The sequence below is a fragment of the Salmo salar genome, chromosome ssa03 (assembly GCF_905237065.1).
Source record: "Salmo salar chromosome ssa03, Ssal_v3.1, whole genome shotgun sequence".
Taxonomy (NCBI): Eukaryota; Metazoa; Chordata; class Actinopteri; order Salmoniformes; family Salmonidae; genus Salmo; species Salmo salar.
The window spans coordinates 97563824-97579404 of record NC_059444.1 but is presented as its reverse complement, the minus strand read 5'-3'; the positions used below and the strand labels follow the sequence as shown (position 1 = coordinate 97579404).

The following is a 15581-nucleotide window of genomic DNA, read 5'->3' as shown; positions in this document are numbered from 1 at the left end:
GTGGTGTGTGTGTGTGTGTGTATCCATCTGTGTGTGTGTGTGTGTGTGTATCCATCTGTGTGTGTGTGTGTGTGTGTGTGTGTGTGTGTGTGTGTGTGTGTGTGTGTGTGTGTGTGTGTGTGTGTGTTATCCATCAGTATGTGTGTGTGTGTGTGTGTGTGTGTCCAGTGTTTGTGTGTGTGTGTGTGTGTGTGTGTGTGTGTGTGTGTGTGTGTCCATCAGTGTGTGTGTGTGTCCATCAGTGTGTGTGTGTATCCATCAGTGTGTGTGTGTATCCATCAGTGTGTGTGTGTATCCATCAGAGTGTGTGTGTGTATCCATCAGTGTGTGTGTGTGTATCCATCAGTGTGTGTGTGTGTATCCATCAGTGTGTGTGTGTGTATCCATCAGTGTGTGTGTGTGTATCCATCAGTATGTGTGTGTGTGTGTGTGTCCAGTGTTTGTGTGTGTGTGTGTGTGTGTGTGTGTGTGTGTCCATCAGTGTGTGTGTGTGTCCATCAGTGTGTGTGTGTATCCATCAGTGTATGTGTGTATCCATCAGAGTGTGTGTGTGTATCCATCAGTGTGTGTGTGTGTATCCATCAGTGTGTGTGTGTGTATCCATCAGTGTGTGTGTGTGTATCCATCAGAGTGTGTGTGTGTGTGTGTATCCATCAGAGTGTGTGTGTGTGTGTGTATCCATCAGAGTGTGTGTGTGTGTGTGTGTATCCATCAGAGTGTGTGTGTGTGTGTGTGTGTATCCATCAGAGTGTGTGTGTGTATCCATCAGAGTGTGTGTGTGTATCCATCAGAGTGTGTGTGTGTGTATCCATCAGAGTGTGTGTGTGTGTATCCATCAGAGTGTGTGTGTGTATCCATCAGAGTGTGTGTGTGTGTATCCATCAGAGTGTGTGTGTGTGTATCCATCAGAGTGTGTGTGTGTGTATCCATCAGAGTGTGTGTGTGTGTATCCATCAGTGTGTGTGTGTGTGTATCCATCAGTGTGTGTGTGTGTGTATCAATCAGTGTGTGTGTGTGTGTATCAATCAGTGTGTGTGTGTGTATCCATCAGTGTGTGTGTGTGTGTGATCCATCAGTGTGTGTGTGTGTGTATCCATCAGTGTGTGTGTGTGTATCCATCAGTGTGTGTGTATCCATCAGTGTGTGTGTATCCATCAGTGTGTGTGTGTATATCCATCAGTGTGTGTGTATCCATCAGTGTGTGTGTGTATATCCATCAGTGTGTGTGTGTGTCCATCAGTGTGTGTGTGTGTGTATCCATCAGAGTGTGTGTGTGTGTATCCATCAGAGTGTGTGTGTGTGTATCCATCAGAGTGTGTGTGTGTGTATCCATCAGAGTGTGTGTGTGTGTATCCATCAGAGTGTGTGTGTGTGTATCCATCAGAGTGTGTGTGTGTATCCATCTGTGTGTGTGTGTGTGTGTGTGTGTGTGTGTGCCCATCAGTGTGTGTGTGTGTGTGTGTGTGTTCCATCAGTGTGTGTGTGTGTGTGTGTGTGTCCATCAGTGTGTCCATCAGTGTGTGTGTGTGTGTGTGTGTGTGTCCATCAGTGTGTGTGTGTGTGTGTCCATCAGTGTGTGTGTATCCATCAGAGTGTGTGTGTGTATCCATCAGAGTGTGTGTGTGTATCCATCAGAGTGTGTGTGTGTATCCATCAGAGTGTGTGTGTGTATCCATCAGAGTGTGTGTGTATCCATCAGTGTGTGTGTGTGTGTGTCCATCAGTGTGTGTGTGTGTGTGTCCATCAGTGTGTGTGTGTGTGTGTGTGTGTCCATCAGTGTGTGTGTGTGTGTGTGTCCATCAGTGTGTGTGTGTGTGTGTGTCCATCAGTGTGTGTGTGTGTGTGTCCATCAGTGTGTGTGTGTGTGTGTGTGTCCATCAGTGTGTGTGTGTGTGTGTGTGTCCATCAGTGTGTGTGTGTGTGTGTGTGTCCATCAGTGTGTGTGTGTGTGTCCATCAGTGTGTGTGTGTGTGTCCATCAGTGTGTGTGTGTGTGTGTGTCCATCAGTGTGTGTGTGTGTGTGTGTCCATCAGTGTGTGTGTGTGTGTGTGTCCATCAGTGTGTGTGTGTGTGTGTGTCCATCAGTGTGTGTGTGTGTGTGTCCATCAGTGTGTGTGTGTGTGTGTCCATCAGTGTGTGTGTGTGTCCATCAGTGTGTGTGTGTGTCCATCAGTGTGTGTGTGTGTCAATCAGTGTGTGTGTGTGTGTGTCCATCAGTGTGTGTGTGTGTGTGTCCATCAGTGTGTGTGTGTGTCCATCAGTGTGTGTGTGTGTCCATCAGTGTGTGTGTGTGTGTGTGTCCATCAGTGTGTGTGTGTGTGTGTGTGCTCAGGTGAGTCCTCCTCACCATCCTCCATGTCCTCCTCTGTGTTGTGTCCGTCTGCCATGGCAACGTTGCCGTTAATCACTGGGTTGGCTGGGATTCTCGGGGGATCGTCTGTGTCCCCAGCTGCACATACACCACACAGAGAGGAAGACGATCGTCAGATAAACAGACAGAGATATCAGGGCTGGAAGACACCAGCATGGAGATACTCCTTAGTATCATGGTCAAGGAAACAAAATGTGAGGTGGAATTAACTTCGCTAGCGTCCCACCTCCCCAAGAGAGGTTAAAACACTGATCTGTATTATAGTTATGATGACTGGGTCAGGTTAAAACACTGATCTGTATTATAGTTATGATGACTGGGTCCGTTTAAAACACTGATCTGTATTATAGTTATGATGACTGGGTCAGTTTAAAACACTGATCTGTATTATAGTTATGATGACTGGGTCAGGTTAAAACACTGATCTGTATTATAGTTATGATGACTGTCAGTTTAAAACACTGATCTGTATTATAGTTATGATGACTGGGTCCGTTTAAAACACTGATCTGTATTATAGTTATGATGACTGTCAGTTTAAAACACTGATCTGTATTATAGTTATGATGACTGGGTCAGGTTAAAACACTGATCTGTATTATAGTTATGATGACTGGGTCAGGTTAAAACACTGATCTGTATTATAGTTATGATGACTGGGTCAGGTTAAAACACTGATCTGTATTATAGTTATGATGACTGTCAGTTTAAAACACTGATCTGTATTATAGTTATGATGACTGGGTCCGTTTAAAACACTGATCTGTATTATAGTTATGATGACTGGGTCAGGTTAAAACACTGATCTGTATTATAGTTCTGATGACTGGGTCAGTTTAAAACACTGATCTGTATTGAAGTTATGATGACTGGGTCAGTTTAAAACACTGATCTGTATTATAGTTATGATGACTGGGTCAGGTTAAAACACTGATCTGTATTATAGTTATGATGACTGGGTCAGGTTAAAACACTGATCTGTATTATAGTTATGATGACTGGGTCAGGTTAAAACACTGATCTGTATTATAGTTATGATGACTGGGTCAGTTTAAAACACTGATCTGTATTATAGTTATGATGACTGGGTCAGTTTAAAACACTGATCTGTATTATAGTTATGATGACTGGGTCAGGTTAAAACACTGATCTGTATTATAGTTATGATGACTGGGTCAGGTTAAAACACTGATCTGTATTATAGTTATGATGACTGGGTCAGTTTAAAACACTGATCTGTATTATAGTTATGATGACTGGGTCAGGTTAAAACACTGATCTGTATTATAGTTATGATGACTGGGTCAGGTTAAAACACTGATCTGTATTATAGTTATGATGACTGTCAGTTTAAAACACTGATCTGTATTATAGTTATGATGACTGGGTCAGGTTAAAACACTGATCTGTATTATAGTTATGATGACTGGGTCAGGTTAAAACACTGATCTGTATTATAGTTATGATGACTGGGTCAGGTTAAAACACTGATCTGTATTATAGTTATGATGACTGTCAGTTTAAAACACTGATCTGTATTATAGTTATGATGACTGGGTCCGTTTAAAACACTGATCTGTATTATAGTTATGATGACTGTCAGTTTAAAACACTGATCTGTATTATAGTTATGATGACTGGGTCAGGTTAAAACACTGATCTGTATTATAGTTATGATGACTGGGTCAGGTTAAAACACTGATCTGTATTATAGTTATGATGACTGGGTCAGGTTAAAACACTGATCTGTATTATAGTTATGATGACTGGGTCAGTTTAAAACACTGATCTGTATTATAGTTATGATGACTGGGTCAGGTTAAAACACTGATCTGTATTATAGTTATGATGACTGGGTCAGTTTAAAACACTGATCTGTATTATAGTTATGATGACTGGGTCAGGTTAAAACACTGATCTGTATTATAGTTATGATGACTGGGTCAGGTTAAAACACTGATCTGTATTATAGTTATGATGACTGTCAGTTTAAAACACTGATCTGTATTATAGTTATGATGACTGGGTCAGGTTAAAACACTGATCTGTATTATAGTTATGATGACTGGGTCAGGTTAAAACACTGATCTGTATTATAGTTATGATGACTGGGTCAGGTTAAAACACTGATCTGTATTATAGTTATGATGACTGGGTCCGTTTAAAACACTGATCTGTATTATAGTTATGATGACTGGGTCCGTTTAAAACACTGATCTGTATTATAGTTATGATGACTGGGTCAGGTTAAAACACTGATCTGTATTATAGTTATGATGACTGGGTCAGGTTAAAACACTGATCTGTATTATAGTTATGATGACTGGGTCAGGTTAAAACACTGATCTGTATTATAGTTATGATGACTGGGTCAGGTTAAAACACTGATCTGTATTATAGTTATGATGACTGGGTCAGGTTAAAACACTGATCTGTATTATAGTTATGATGACTGGGTCAGGTTAAAACACTGATCTGTATTATAGTTATGATGACTGGGTCAGGTTAAAACACTGATCTGTATTATAGTTATGATGACTGTCAGTTTAAAACACTGATCTGTATTATAGTTATGATGACTGGGTCAGTTTAAAACACTGATCTGTATTATAGTTATGATGACTGGGTCACACTGATCTGTATTATAGTTATGATGACTGGGTCAGGTTAAAACACTGATCTGTATTATAGTTATGATGACTGGGTCAGTTTAAAACACTGATCTGTATTATAGTTATGATGACTGGGTCAGGTTAAAACACTGATCTGTATTATAGTTATGATGACTGGGTCAGTTTAAAACACTGATCTGTATTATAGTTATGATGACTGGGTCAGGTTAAAACACTGATCTGTATTATAGTTATGATGACTGGGTCAGTTTAAAACACTGATCTGTATTATAGTTATGATGACTGGGTCAGGTTAAAACACTGATCTGTATTATAGTTATGATGACTGGGTCAGGTTAAAACACTGATCTGTATTATAGTTATGATGACTGGGTCAGTTTAAAACACTGATCTGTATTATAGTTATGATGACTGGGTCAGTTTAAAACACTGATCTGTATTGAAGTTATGATGACTGGGTCAGTTTAAAACACTGATCTGTATTGAAGTTATGATGACTGGGTCAGTTTAAAACACTGATCTGTATTATAGTTATGATGACTGGGTCAGTTTAAAACACTGATCTGTATTATAGTTATGATGACTGGGTCAGTTTAAAACACTGATCTGTATTATAGTTATGATGACTGGGTCAGGTTAAAACACTGATCTGTATTATAGTTATGATGACTGGGTCAGGTTAAAACACTGATCTGTATTATAGTTATGATGACTGGGTCAGGTTAAAACACTGATCTGTATTATAGTTATGATGACTGGGTCAGGTTAAAACACTGATCTGTATTATAGTTATGATGACTGGGTCAGGTTAAAACACTGATCTGTATTATAGTTATGATGACTGGGTCAGTTTAAAACACTGATCTGTATTATAGTTATGATGACTGGGTCAGGTTAAAACACTGATCTGTATTGTGGTTTCCTTGTGATGTCTGTGTTTAATATTTAGAACATAAGTTAATTTCCCTGCAATCTAAACATGCTCTCCGCATCCAAAATAGCATCCTATTCCCTACATAGGGCTCTGGTCTAAAGTAGTGCACTATGGGCCCTATTCCCTACATAGAGCTCTGGTCTAAAGTAGTGCACTATGGGCCCTATTCCCTACATAGAGCTCTGGTCTAAAGTAGTGCACTATGGGCCCTATATAGTGCCCTACTTCTGACCAGGGCCGTATTTAGGATGCGGACACTGTCTCGTCATCTTTAACCATCAGGAAGAACACTGTAGTGCTGAGGCAGTGTCGCAGCAGCAGCAGCGTGTGTGTGGCAGTCGACTACAGCAGTCTGGTAATTAGTAACAATGAAGGATTAAGCTGTGAGCTCCTCTGACACACACAAGCCTGTGTAGCTGCTTTAGGAAGGGGACAGGAGAAACTCAGGCAGGTAATTACCCAGACAAAGAGCCTGGGACTAGTCTCATCAATCACAACTAAGATGCCTACTGAAGAAGAACACAGGAAGTCTGTATCTCAAACGGCACCCTATTCCCTATATAGTACACCACTTTTAACCAGAGCCCAATGGCACACTATTCCCTACATAGTGGACTACATTTAACCAGGGCCCCTAGGGAAGGTGTCGAGAATAGGGTGTCATTTGAGAGTCAGACTAAAAGTGTAAGAGTCAGTGAAGTATACCCTGTCTCCGTTAGCAATTCTACAGTCAGTTTGAATGACAGAAAAGGATCTCATATATATATATATATATATATATATATATATATATATAGTGTCCTTACCTACCCTAGCAGTATGCGTGTCATCTCTTCCCAATGCATGCCCTTCTGTGTCTGTGTGAGAGCCTGGTTGCATGTACTGTGTGTGTGTGTGTGTGTGTGTGTGTGTGTGTGTGTGTGTGTGTGTATATATATACGGAGACCCAGTGAGCCACGCTCACGAGACTGGCCTCATTTTTCCAAGTGGATTACAAGCAGCTAACGACATGTGTCCCTCAGCCTGCGTCCCTGATGACTCCCTATTCCAGGGATCCTCAACTAGATTCAGCCGCGGGCCTATTTTTTTCTTGAGTGGCTTTTCAGGGGGCAAGGCTCCCAAGTGGGCTCCCAGGTGGCGCAGCGGTCTAAGGCACTGCATCTCAGTGCTAGAGGCGTCACTACAGACCCTGGTTCAATCCTGGGCTGGATCACAACCGGCCGTGATTGGGAGTCCCATAGGGTGGTGCACAATTTGCACAGCGTCATCCGGGTTAGGGTTTGGCCGGGGTAGGCGGTCACTGTAAATTAAGAATTTGTTCTTAACTGACTTGCCTAGTTAAATAAAAGCTTAAATAAAATAAAAATATACTTTAAAAAATGTTAGATTACAAATCGAATGCAAGAAGCACAAACATATGTTTTACTAAAACTTAACCATTTCAAACCTTGCTTAGATTTGTAAACGATCACGTCTCTATTATGAGTGGGAATACCTGGGAACAGATTTCTTAAATCGTTATTTACTTGGAGCTGATTTCCTGGTGTTTTTACAGTATTTTAAGTCCAACAACTAAATTAAAAATATATATACACATTTTTATTTACTCAGAAAACTTGGGGAGGCCAAATAAAACCAGCAATTGGAGAGAGTCCCTACATAGAGCAATACAGTATCCTCTGGAAAAATGTGTAGCAGTCGGGGGGGAGGGTCCCTCCTATCATTCTTATGTTGAAGGATGAGGAGCTCCAATGGCACCCTATTCCCTCAGTTCTAGTGGCTTTTTAAAAAAGGACATTCTACTCAAATGAATGAAAATGAGTATGCCGACACCACCTAAAAATGGAATGCCCACCTCCAAAACTGCACAATAACACATTGGTAAAATGATTTGTTAAAATTCTTAACATATTGTGCCATGTTCAGTATATGAAATGGGGGGCAGGTCTAGTGTTTATAGCATTGGACTAGTAACCAGAAGGTTGCAAGATCGAATCCCCGAGCTGACAAGGTAAAAACCTGTCCTTCTGCCCCTGAACAAGGCAGTTAACCCACTGTTCCTAGGCTGTCATTGAAAATAAGAACGTTCTTAACTGAATTGCCTAGTTAAATTAAGGTAAAATAAAAAATATATATATTTAAACAAATCTAGCCTATGCATGGTCCATATTATCAGGTATGCTATTAGAAATAATCAACTTTAGCCCAACTGATGCAGCAAAGTGCAAATCAATAGGCTGAAGCATGGGGTTGGCTATCTGCATTCACCCCCTTTATTTAACTAGGCAAGTCAGTTATGAACAAATTCTTATTTACAATGAGGGCCTACCCCAGACGACGCTGGGCTAATTGTGCGCCACCCTATGGGACTCCCAATCACGGCCGGCTGTGATACAACCTGGGTTGGAACCAGGTACTGTAGTGACGCCTCTTGCACTGAGATGCAGTGCCTTAGACGGCTGCGCCACTCGGGAGCTTATCATTACCAGATCTCATATGTAATCTTTTAACTAGTTATCATATGATTCATTTTATGTCACAAAAAAACTTGCATAAACACAGAATATAATGTAGGCCTACCTGTTAGGGTAACTTGGGGTAAATCGCCACCAGGGGTAATAAGCCCCCTGCCTGTACTTCTCACAGAACCACTTTGTCACTATCCCCCCAACACTTTCCCTGGTTTCCACTACTCTTGCTCAACAAAAAATATTATCTGTCTCACAATTTATTAAGTCATTCCAAAGAAATTAAATTGGAGGTAGAGAGACGTTGTACCCCAAGTCACCCTACAATTGACAGACGTTACATTTAGCCCCACTCTCCCCGAGGCACATGCCAGTGTTAACATGCTTCTGCTAAAAATCCGGGGTTTAAAATGGTGCAGTTCGCGCATATTTAGGAGTTGAGCAATAAAGTGTGACTGGAAAGCTGGGATTTCTCTCTTTTGAACAAAAGCCATTAAAACTGCTGTTTTTGAGATTACAAGAATTGTTATGCATTCTGACAAGAAGTCAATGCACGTTTCCCTCCCTATGGCACTGAGAACAGGAATGAGCCACGAGAGCAATATTTATCTAGCAACAAGCTGACAAGATAAACTATTCTACTATGGGATTGTTCGATTTTCTTAGTATTTACTTGTTTTGTTTGCAAAGGAGAAGTACATGTGGAATGATATCGCATCTACAAAATGCGCAGCAGAAATATTTGTTCATGTTCCATATTTTTGTTGTTGTTGTGTGGCGGCAATGATTTTGCCGTGGCGCAGCACCACAGCAAAACGAGCGAAGCGGAAACATAGGAGCAATACCTTTGACCAGGTCACATAGGGTAGACCTAAAAGCAGTGCACTATGCAGGGAATGGGCCAATAGATTTTGCTATGAAAAGTTAAGCATTAGATCACTTATTTTGGTATTGCCTACATGTAGCTTGTTTGTGGCCACAGGTTGAAGAATGGCTGAAAAAGCTAAACATTAATCTAAAATTAACCCTACAATTAGCGCTGTTGGGAGAGTCGGAAAACCATAAATAAACTATATAATACTTTTAGTAAAAACATTGATCATTAACCTCAGGTTCAGAATTTATATGAAACATCACAGCAGTTGAAAAATATATAGCACCTGGAAATCACAAGAGGGCGGTTTACAGAGATAGGTGGGATCGGGCATAAAATTTACTTTTTGGACCACCAGCCACTGCAGCAGGTAGATTAAAAAAAATCTGCGATTCATTTAATTGCAAACAGAAAAAACGATCAGAAATACTTTTAAAACAGCTACTGCAGCATTTATTTAGCAATAAATGTGAGAAAACTTCACTATTTTTTACTCACAAATGCAGGTGAAATGCTCACACTGGAGCATTGACCACCCGCCAATATGGCTGGTGAAATAGACATCTTACCCACCAATGCCAAAATCTCTCCGCATTTGGCAGGTGTTAATTTTAGGCCCTGGGTGGGATGGACTGAGAGTAGCTGGGGGCGGGGTTTAAAAGCTCACCTTCTATAACAGTTTTGACTGAAAATACAATGTATAATATAAGTACATCAAAATATGGACTCATCAACCCAAAGGGTGGCTACTTTGAAGAATCTCAAACATAAAATATATTTTGATTTGTTTAACACTTTAGTAATTACATGATTCCATATGTTATTTCATAGTTTTGATGTCTTCACTATTATTCTACAATGTAGAAAATAGTAAAAATAAAGAAAAACCCTTGAACTGGTAGGTGTTTCCGAACTTTTGACTGGTGCTGTACATGTAACAAAAGAAAAAGCTTTAAAAAACAACGGTTTTTTGTCCCCAGAAGAGTTTGTCCTGCATCTCAGTAGGAGTGCTGCTCTGGGATCAGTTTGTCCTATTAGGAGTGCTGCTCTGGGATCAGTTTGTCCTGCATCTCAGTAGGAGTGCTGCTCTGGGATCAGTTTGTCCTGCATCTCAGTAGGAGTGCTGCTCTGGGATCAGTTTGTCCTGCATCTCAGTAGGAGTGCTGCTCTGCGATCAGTCCACCTGGCCGTGCTGCTGCTCCAGTTTCAACTGTTCTGCCTGCGGCTATGGAACCCTGACCTGTTCACCGGACGTGCTTGTTGCACCCTCGACAACTACTATGATTATTATTATTTGACCATGCTGGTCATTTATGAACATTTTAACATTTTGACCATGTTCTGTTATAATATCCACCCTGCACAGCCAGAAGAGGACTGGCCACCCCTCATAGCCTGGTTCCTCTCTAGGTTTCTTCCTAGGTTTTTGGCCTTTCTAGGGAGTTTTTCCTAGGGAGTTTTTCCTAGCCACCGTGCTTCTTTCACATGCTTTGCTTGCTGTTTGGGGTTTTAGGCTGGGTTTCTGTACAGCACTTTGAGAATATCAGCTGATGTACGAAGGGCTATATAAAAATAAATTTGATTTGAAATTTGATTTGAGTGCTGCTCTGGGATCAGTTTGTCCTGCATCTCAGTAGGAGTGCTGCTCTGGGATCAGTTTGTCCTGCATCTCATTAGGAGTGCTGCTCTGGGATCAGTTTGTCCTGCATCTCAGTAGGAGTGCTGCTCTGGGATCAGTTTGTCCTGCATCTCAGTAGGAGTGCTGCTCTGGGATCAGTTTGTCCTGCATCTCAGTAGGAGTGCTGCTCTGGGATCAGTTTGTCCTGCATCTCATTATGAGTGCTGCTCTGGGATCAGTTTGTCCTGCATCTCAGTAGGAGTGCTGATCTGGGATCAGTTTGTCCTGCATCTCAGTAGGAGTGCTGATCTAGGATCAGTTTGTCCTGCATCTCAGTAGGAGTGCTGATCTAGGATCAGTTTGTCCTGCATCTCATTAGGAGTGCTCCTCTAGGATCAGTTTGTCCTGCATCTCATTAGGAGTGCTGATCTAGGATCAGTTTGTCCTGCATCTCAGTAGGAGTGCTGCTCTAGGATCAGTTTGTCCTGCATCTCAGTAGGAGTGCTGCTCTAGGATCAGTTTGTCCTGCATCTCAGTAGGAGTGCTGCTCTAGGATCAGTTTGTCCTGCATCTCAGTAGGAGTGCTGCTCTAGGATCAGTTTGTCCTGCATCTCAGTAGGAGTGCTGCTCTAGGATCAGTTTGTCCTGCATCACAGAGTAGGAGTGCTGCTCTAGGATCAGTTTGTCCTGCATCTCAGAGTAGGAGTGCTTACCACTGGTGCTAAATTAGGTACATTTAGTAAGAGTAGTGCATGGCTATTAGACTAGTATTCAGCAGCTGGGATGGGAAAGGGGCCAGGCCAGGAATAACTACTGGTGTTAAGTTAGGTACATTTAGTAAGACGTTAAAATTAAAATGGTTATAAGAATGACAAGGTGCCAATGTAAACCAACTGGTTGATGTGTATGACTATTACAGTGGAAGGCCTCTTGTCCATGCACCTCAGCTAGACCTGAATCTGCTCATCAGTTGTGTAAATAAATCAAACAGAGATTATATCAGTTGGACAAATGCACCTGTGGTAATGATGAATGATGTGTAATCTCCATCATATGCATCACAATTGATCAAAATGCTAAAGAGCATGCTATTGATGAAAATATTGCTAAACTGTCAGAAATGTTGTTGACTGTCCCAACAAATGGGGGTCATTAAAAATGGCGAGCCACACGCGTTGTCTTCATACAATGAAGCAGCAAATCCCCGCGCGCTGACTGTGTCGATGCAACCTCTACATGCAGGCCTTGCCGCAGAAACATAAACCCCGCACTGCCACCCACCTCGAGTTCTTATGTTGGCTGAATCCTAAACTTGGCTAAACGCCATCTATCTAGCTGTGCTCCATTAAATATTTCTGGGCATCTTTTGGGCACTAGTGCTTATTTCAGTAACGTTAGTTCGCCAGCTAGCTTAGACTATCGTTGATGTATGGCAAACCAAATTGACGCATCTGTGTTGATTAACTGAACTGTAAGCTAGCTAGTACCTCTTTGCTAGCTAATGAAGTAGGTCTTTCAGCTAGATATCACCACTGCTAAATTAGTTAGCCATCTAGCTAGCTACATGATTATTTCCTGTATAACTAGGTCATTTGAAAATGCGAGTCTCAATGGCGATGATGCAAACCATTCCTTTATAAAAACGTAAACAAACAGGTAAGGCCTTGCTTCACATTGATCGCTTTAAAATGCTAGCTAAGTATCCACCATCTTGGAATCGCCACACACCCCCGTCCACGGAGAGGCCTCCTATAACGTCACTAAGCGCTAGCTAAGTCTAACCATTTTCAGTTAACAAATCATAATACAGCAAAACAATTATATTACAAATACACGTTATTAAATTATACATATACTGTTTACAACAAAACTGAGTGACGCGATGAATTTGGACCACTGAGTGATAGCACCTTGTTACCTGGTTACTGTACCATGGCTAACGTTCGCTGATTCGCGGCTAAGCAGAGCTGGCGTTAGTTAGCTAATTACAAATACATTACACAGGCTAGTTAACAAACAAATAGTAAACGCACAGTAGCCATGAGATCACTGTAAAATACCTAACTACCAATTGGTCAGTCAAAGGTGTAAGTAAATAGCAACATTTGCCTAATACTGCTGGGTCATTAATAGCCATTGTTAAAACTGCATGCGTAGGCTCAAAGAGTCAAGTGAAACGAGCTAACTTTAGCTAAGTGGGCTACTGTTTACAAACATGAACGGGGGTGTAACATTCAGACTAAAACTGTTAACGTAACCCCTGTGACCGTGCACAAACGATCGACTTTGTAGCGTGAGTGAGCTATTGAGTCGGTTTATTTGGCAACTAGCAGGTTGGCTAGCTAACCGCGATGAATGAATTTTACATGCTATTGCTAACTAGCCAACTGATCAAAATATAATCAATGCAAGTTAACTTGTTAGGTGACATATGGCGGTTGTAAATATACTGTAAAACATGTGGTTTGTGTAATGTTTCACTCAAGTTGGCTTACGTTAAACCCAAACGGATGTTTTGACCATCGGTAGCTACCTAACGTTAGCTACCTTGTTGACTGCGCCACGTTTATCACGCCAACTTGGCTAGTTAGCTAACGTCAGACAGTGAGAGCGCAAGAAATCAGTCCGTGAATGTGCTAACCTGCCAGTTGCATGTGTGATGTAGTTAACGAGTCTCGGCTAGTTACCGGGTTGTCCAGCGTTAACTAACTAGTTAAATCCATGACGCTGGTATTTGACGTCAACAACACTAACTTAGCTAGCTAACGTTGGCTACTGACTAAACGAGCGAACGAGGTCAGATGCTGCTGCAATGGGCGCATCATCAGCAAAATGAGTTATGACCATTGTGGCAGGCCTTGATGTTTACAGTAACGATACATCAGTTCACGCTAGCTATGCACTTCAACTATTTTCATGTAATTGTTTTAGTTTGTTGTCCCTCCCCGTGGCTTTTTACCTTCCATCTCCATATCCTCGGGCTCGCTAAGTTGTTGCTCGCCGGCTTTCTGCTGCTGTTGAGTGTGGTGGTGGTTCATGTTGGCAACTGTTGTGAAGGGATGATGCCTGTTGTCTTTGTTCCCCTCGAACTTGTGTGTTGCTGGTTCCGTAGGGAGCCGGTTTCTGGGTTGTTGGTGAGGTGTTTGAGGGTGCGGAGGTGGAATAGACAGGTCGAACCTTGGCGGCTGGGCCTGTTCTAAAACAACCTCGGCCTCTTCTCCCGTCAGCGCCGGGGATTGAGGGGAGGAGGTCGGTGGAGGAGCAGGCAGAGAAACGCGGACGTATTTGCTTGCTATTCGCCCAATCTCGGCGCCTTGATGGGTGCAAGTCGCCGACGGTGGTGATGACTACGGCTCCTAAAAGGGAGACCCGTTGAATTAAATAAATCCGACTTTACCCCAGGTAATATGGGGCAATTGGCGAAGTGAGAAAGACAACTCACGACCTGCAGCCTGAGAAACAAATACTGTTGCCCTGCTTTAAAGCCAACTGGCACAAGGCAGCCAACTAACGAAATGAGTCAAACAGGGAAAACAAATGTTCATAAACGATCGATGCACATTGAAATACAACTTTCCCTTCGATATTCCCAGTCCGTGTGCTCATCCGATTGTCCCTCGTCTGGGGGAGAGCAGAGAAAAAAGCTATCCATTCAAACCTGCTTCTAATTTGGAATCGCAGTAATTTAGAAGTTTAGGGTGATAGCGATGCCACAGCCCGATATCGACTTTCCCACACATTAAACCAGCGTATTACTATTAGCAACAAAATTCAGCACCTTGTCGCATTTCAAACGTCTGTTCAATTAAGAAATGTGCCCGGTCACAGCCAGAGCCTCTCACCCGCTTCCTTGGTTTGTGATGTTGAGTTTGAGGTAAAACTCAAAATGGCGGTCGCGCTCTTCTCTGAAATGTCACATCCGCATGGAGATCTAAACACTCCCGCACACAGCACAATCGCTGGGTCGCTCGCTGACTGACTGTGTATTTTTCATTAACCAATATACTGGTCAGCAATCATAGGCTACAACTCATGGCAGTAAAAAAATATATAATCCTAGTTAATATTATAAGTTAGTTGGTATAACGGGTTATAGCAAAGGTGTCAAAATCATTTTGCTCCGGGGGCCGCATTCGGTCTTCAACGAGGTCCGGAGGGCCGCACTGAAAATTGGTTATTTTTCCACACCGTCAAAATGTGCAAGAAATTGTCCTCTATCCATCGTTTTCTGAATTTTCGATGCTCCCTGACTGTCTAGCCTTCATTTTGGTGATTATTAGCAAGCTGGACACAGTCAAGAAACTGTATGAATGTAAGTCAAAGTTTCGATTTGGTTTTAGTCATTTTAAAGTAAGCCTATATTAAGTATGTTCCTTCGTCCCCCGTCCCCCCCAAAAAAACACCCATGGGCCGTTTTTTGACACCCCTGTGTTATAGCGTTTACCAGAAATAGGAGTGTACTGGATGCACTTAAAGGGCCCATTTTCTTTAAAAGAATTTTAACAAGCCACTGCAAACACATAACATAAGTTTTATTCTCCAGTGCTATGGATATGAGTTGTATAAATTGTATTATTTTTCCCGCTTTGGAGTATATTCTGTTTTAAGGATATATGATGAGTCAATATCGCAGTGTAAAAACTGAGTGAAAGGGCCCAACATCATTTTTTTTGTCTCTAAGCT

General features: G+C 41.8%; 1 protein-coding gene across 2 annotated transcripts in view; it reads right to left on the bottom strand.

Annotated features, from left to right (window-relative positions):
• Nucleotides 1–15280, bottom strand: part of LOC106594924 (ubiquitin carboxyl-terminal hydrolase 7) — a 73499-nt gene extending 58219 nt beyond the window's left edge. For both annotated transcript variants that reach the window (XM_045715934.1, XM_045715935.1), the window contains exons 1-2: nt 13858–15280; nt 2348–2449 (exon numbers count right to left, since the gene is read on the bottom strand). In XM_045715934.1, the coding sequence (XP_045571890.1) occupies nt 2348–2449; nt 13858–13936 (181 nt within the window). In that variant the 5' untranslated portion in view covers nt 13937–15280. The remainder of the gene's footprint in view (nt 1–2347; nt 2450–13857) is intronic.
• Between the last annotated feature and the right edge of the window lie 301 nt (nt 15281–15581).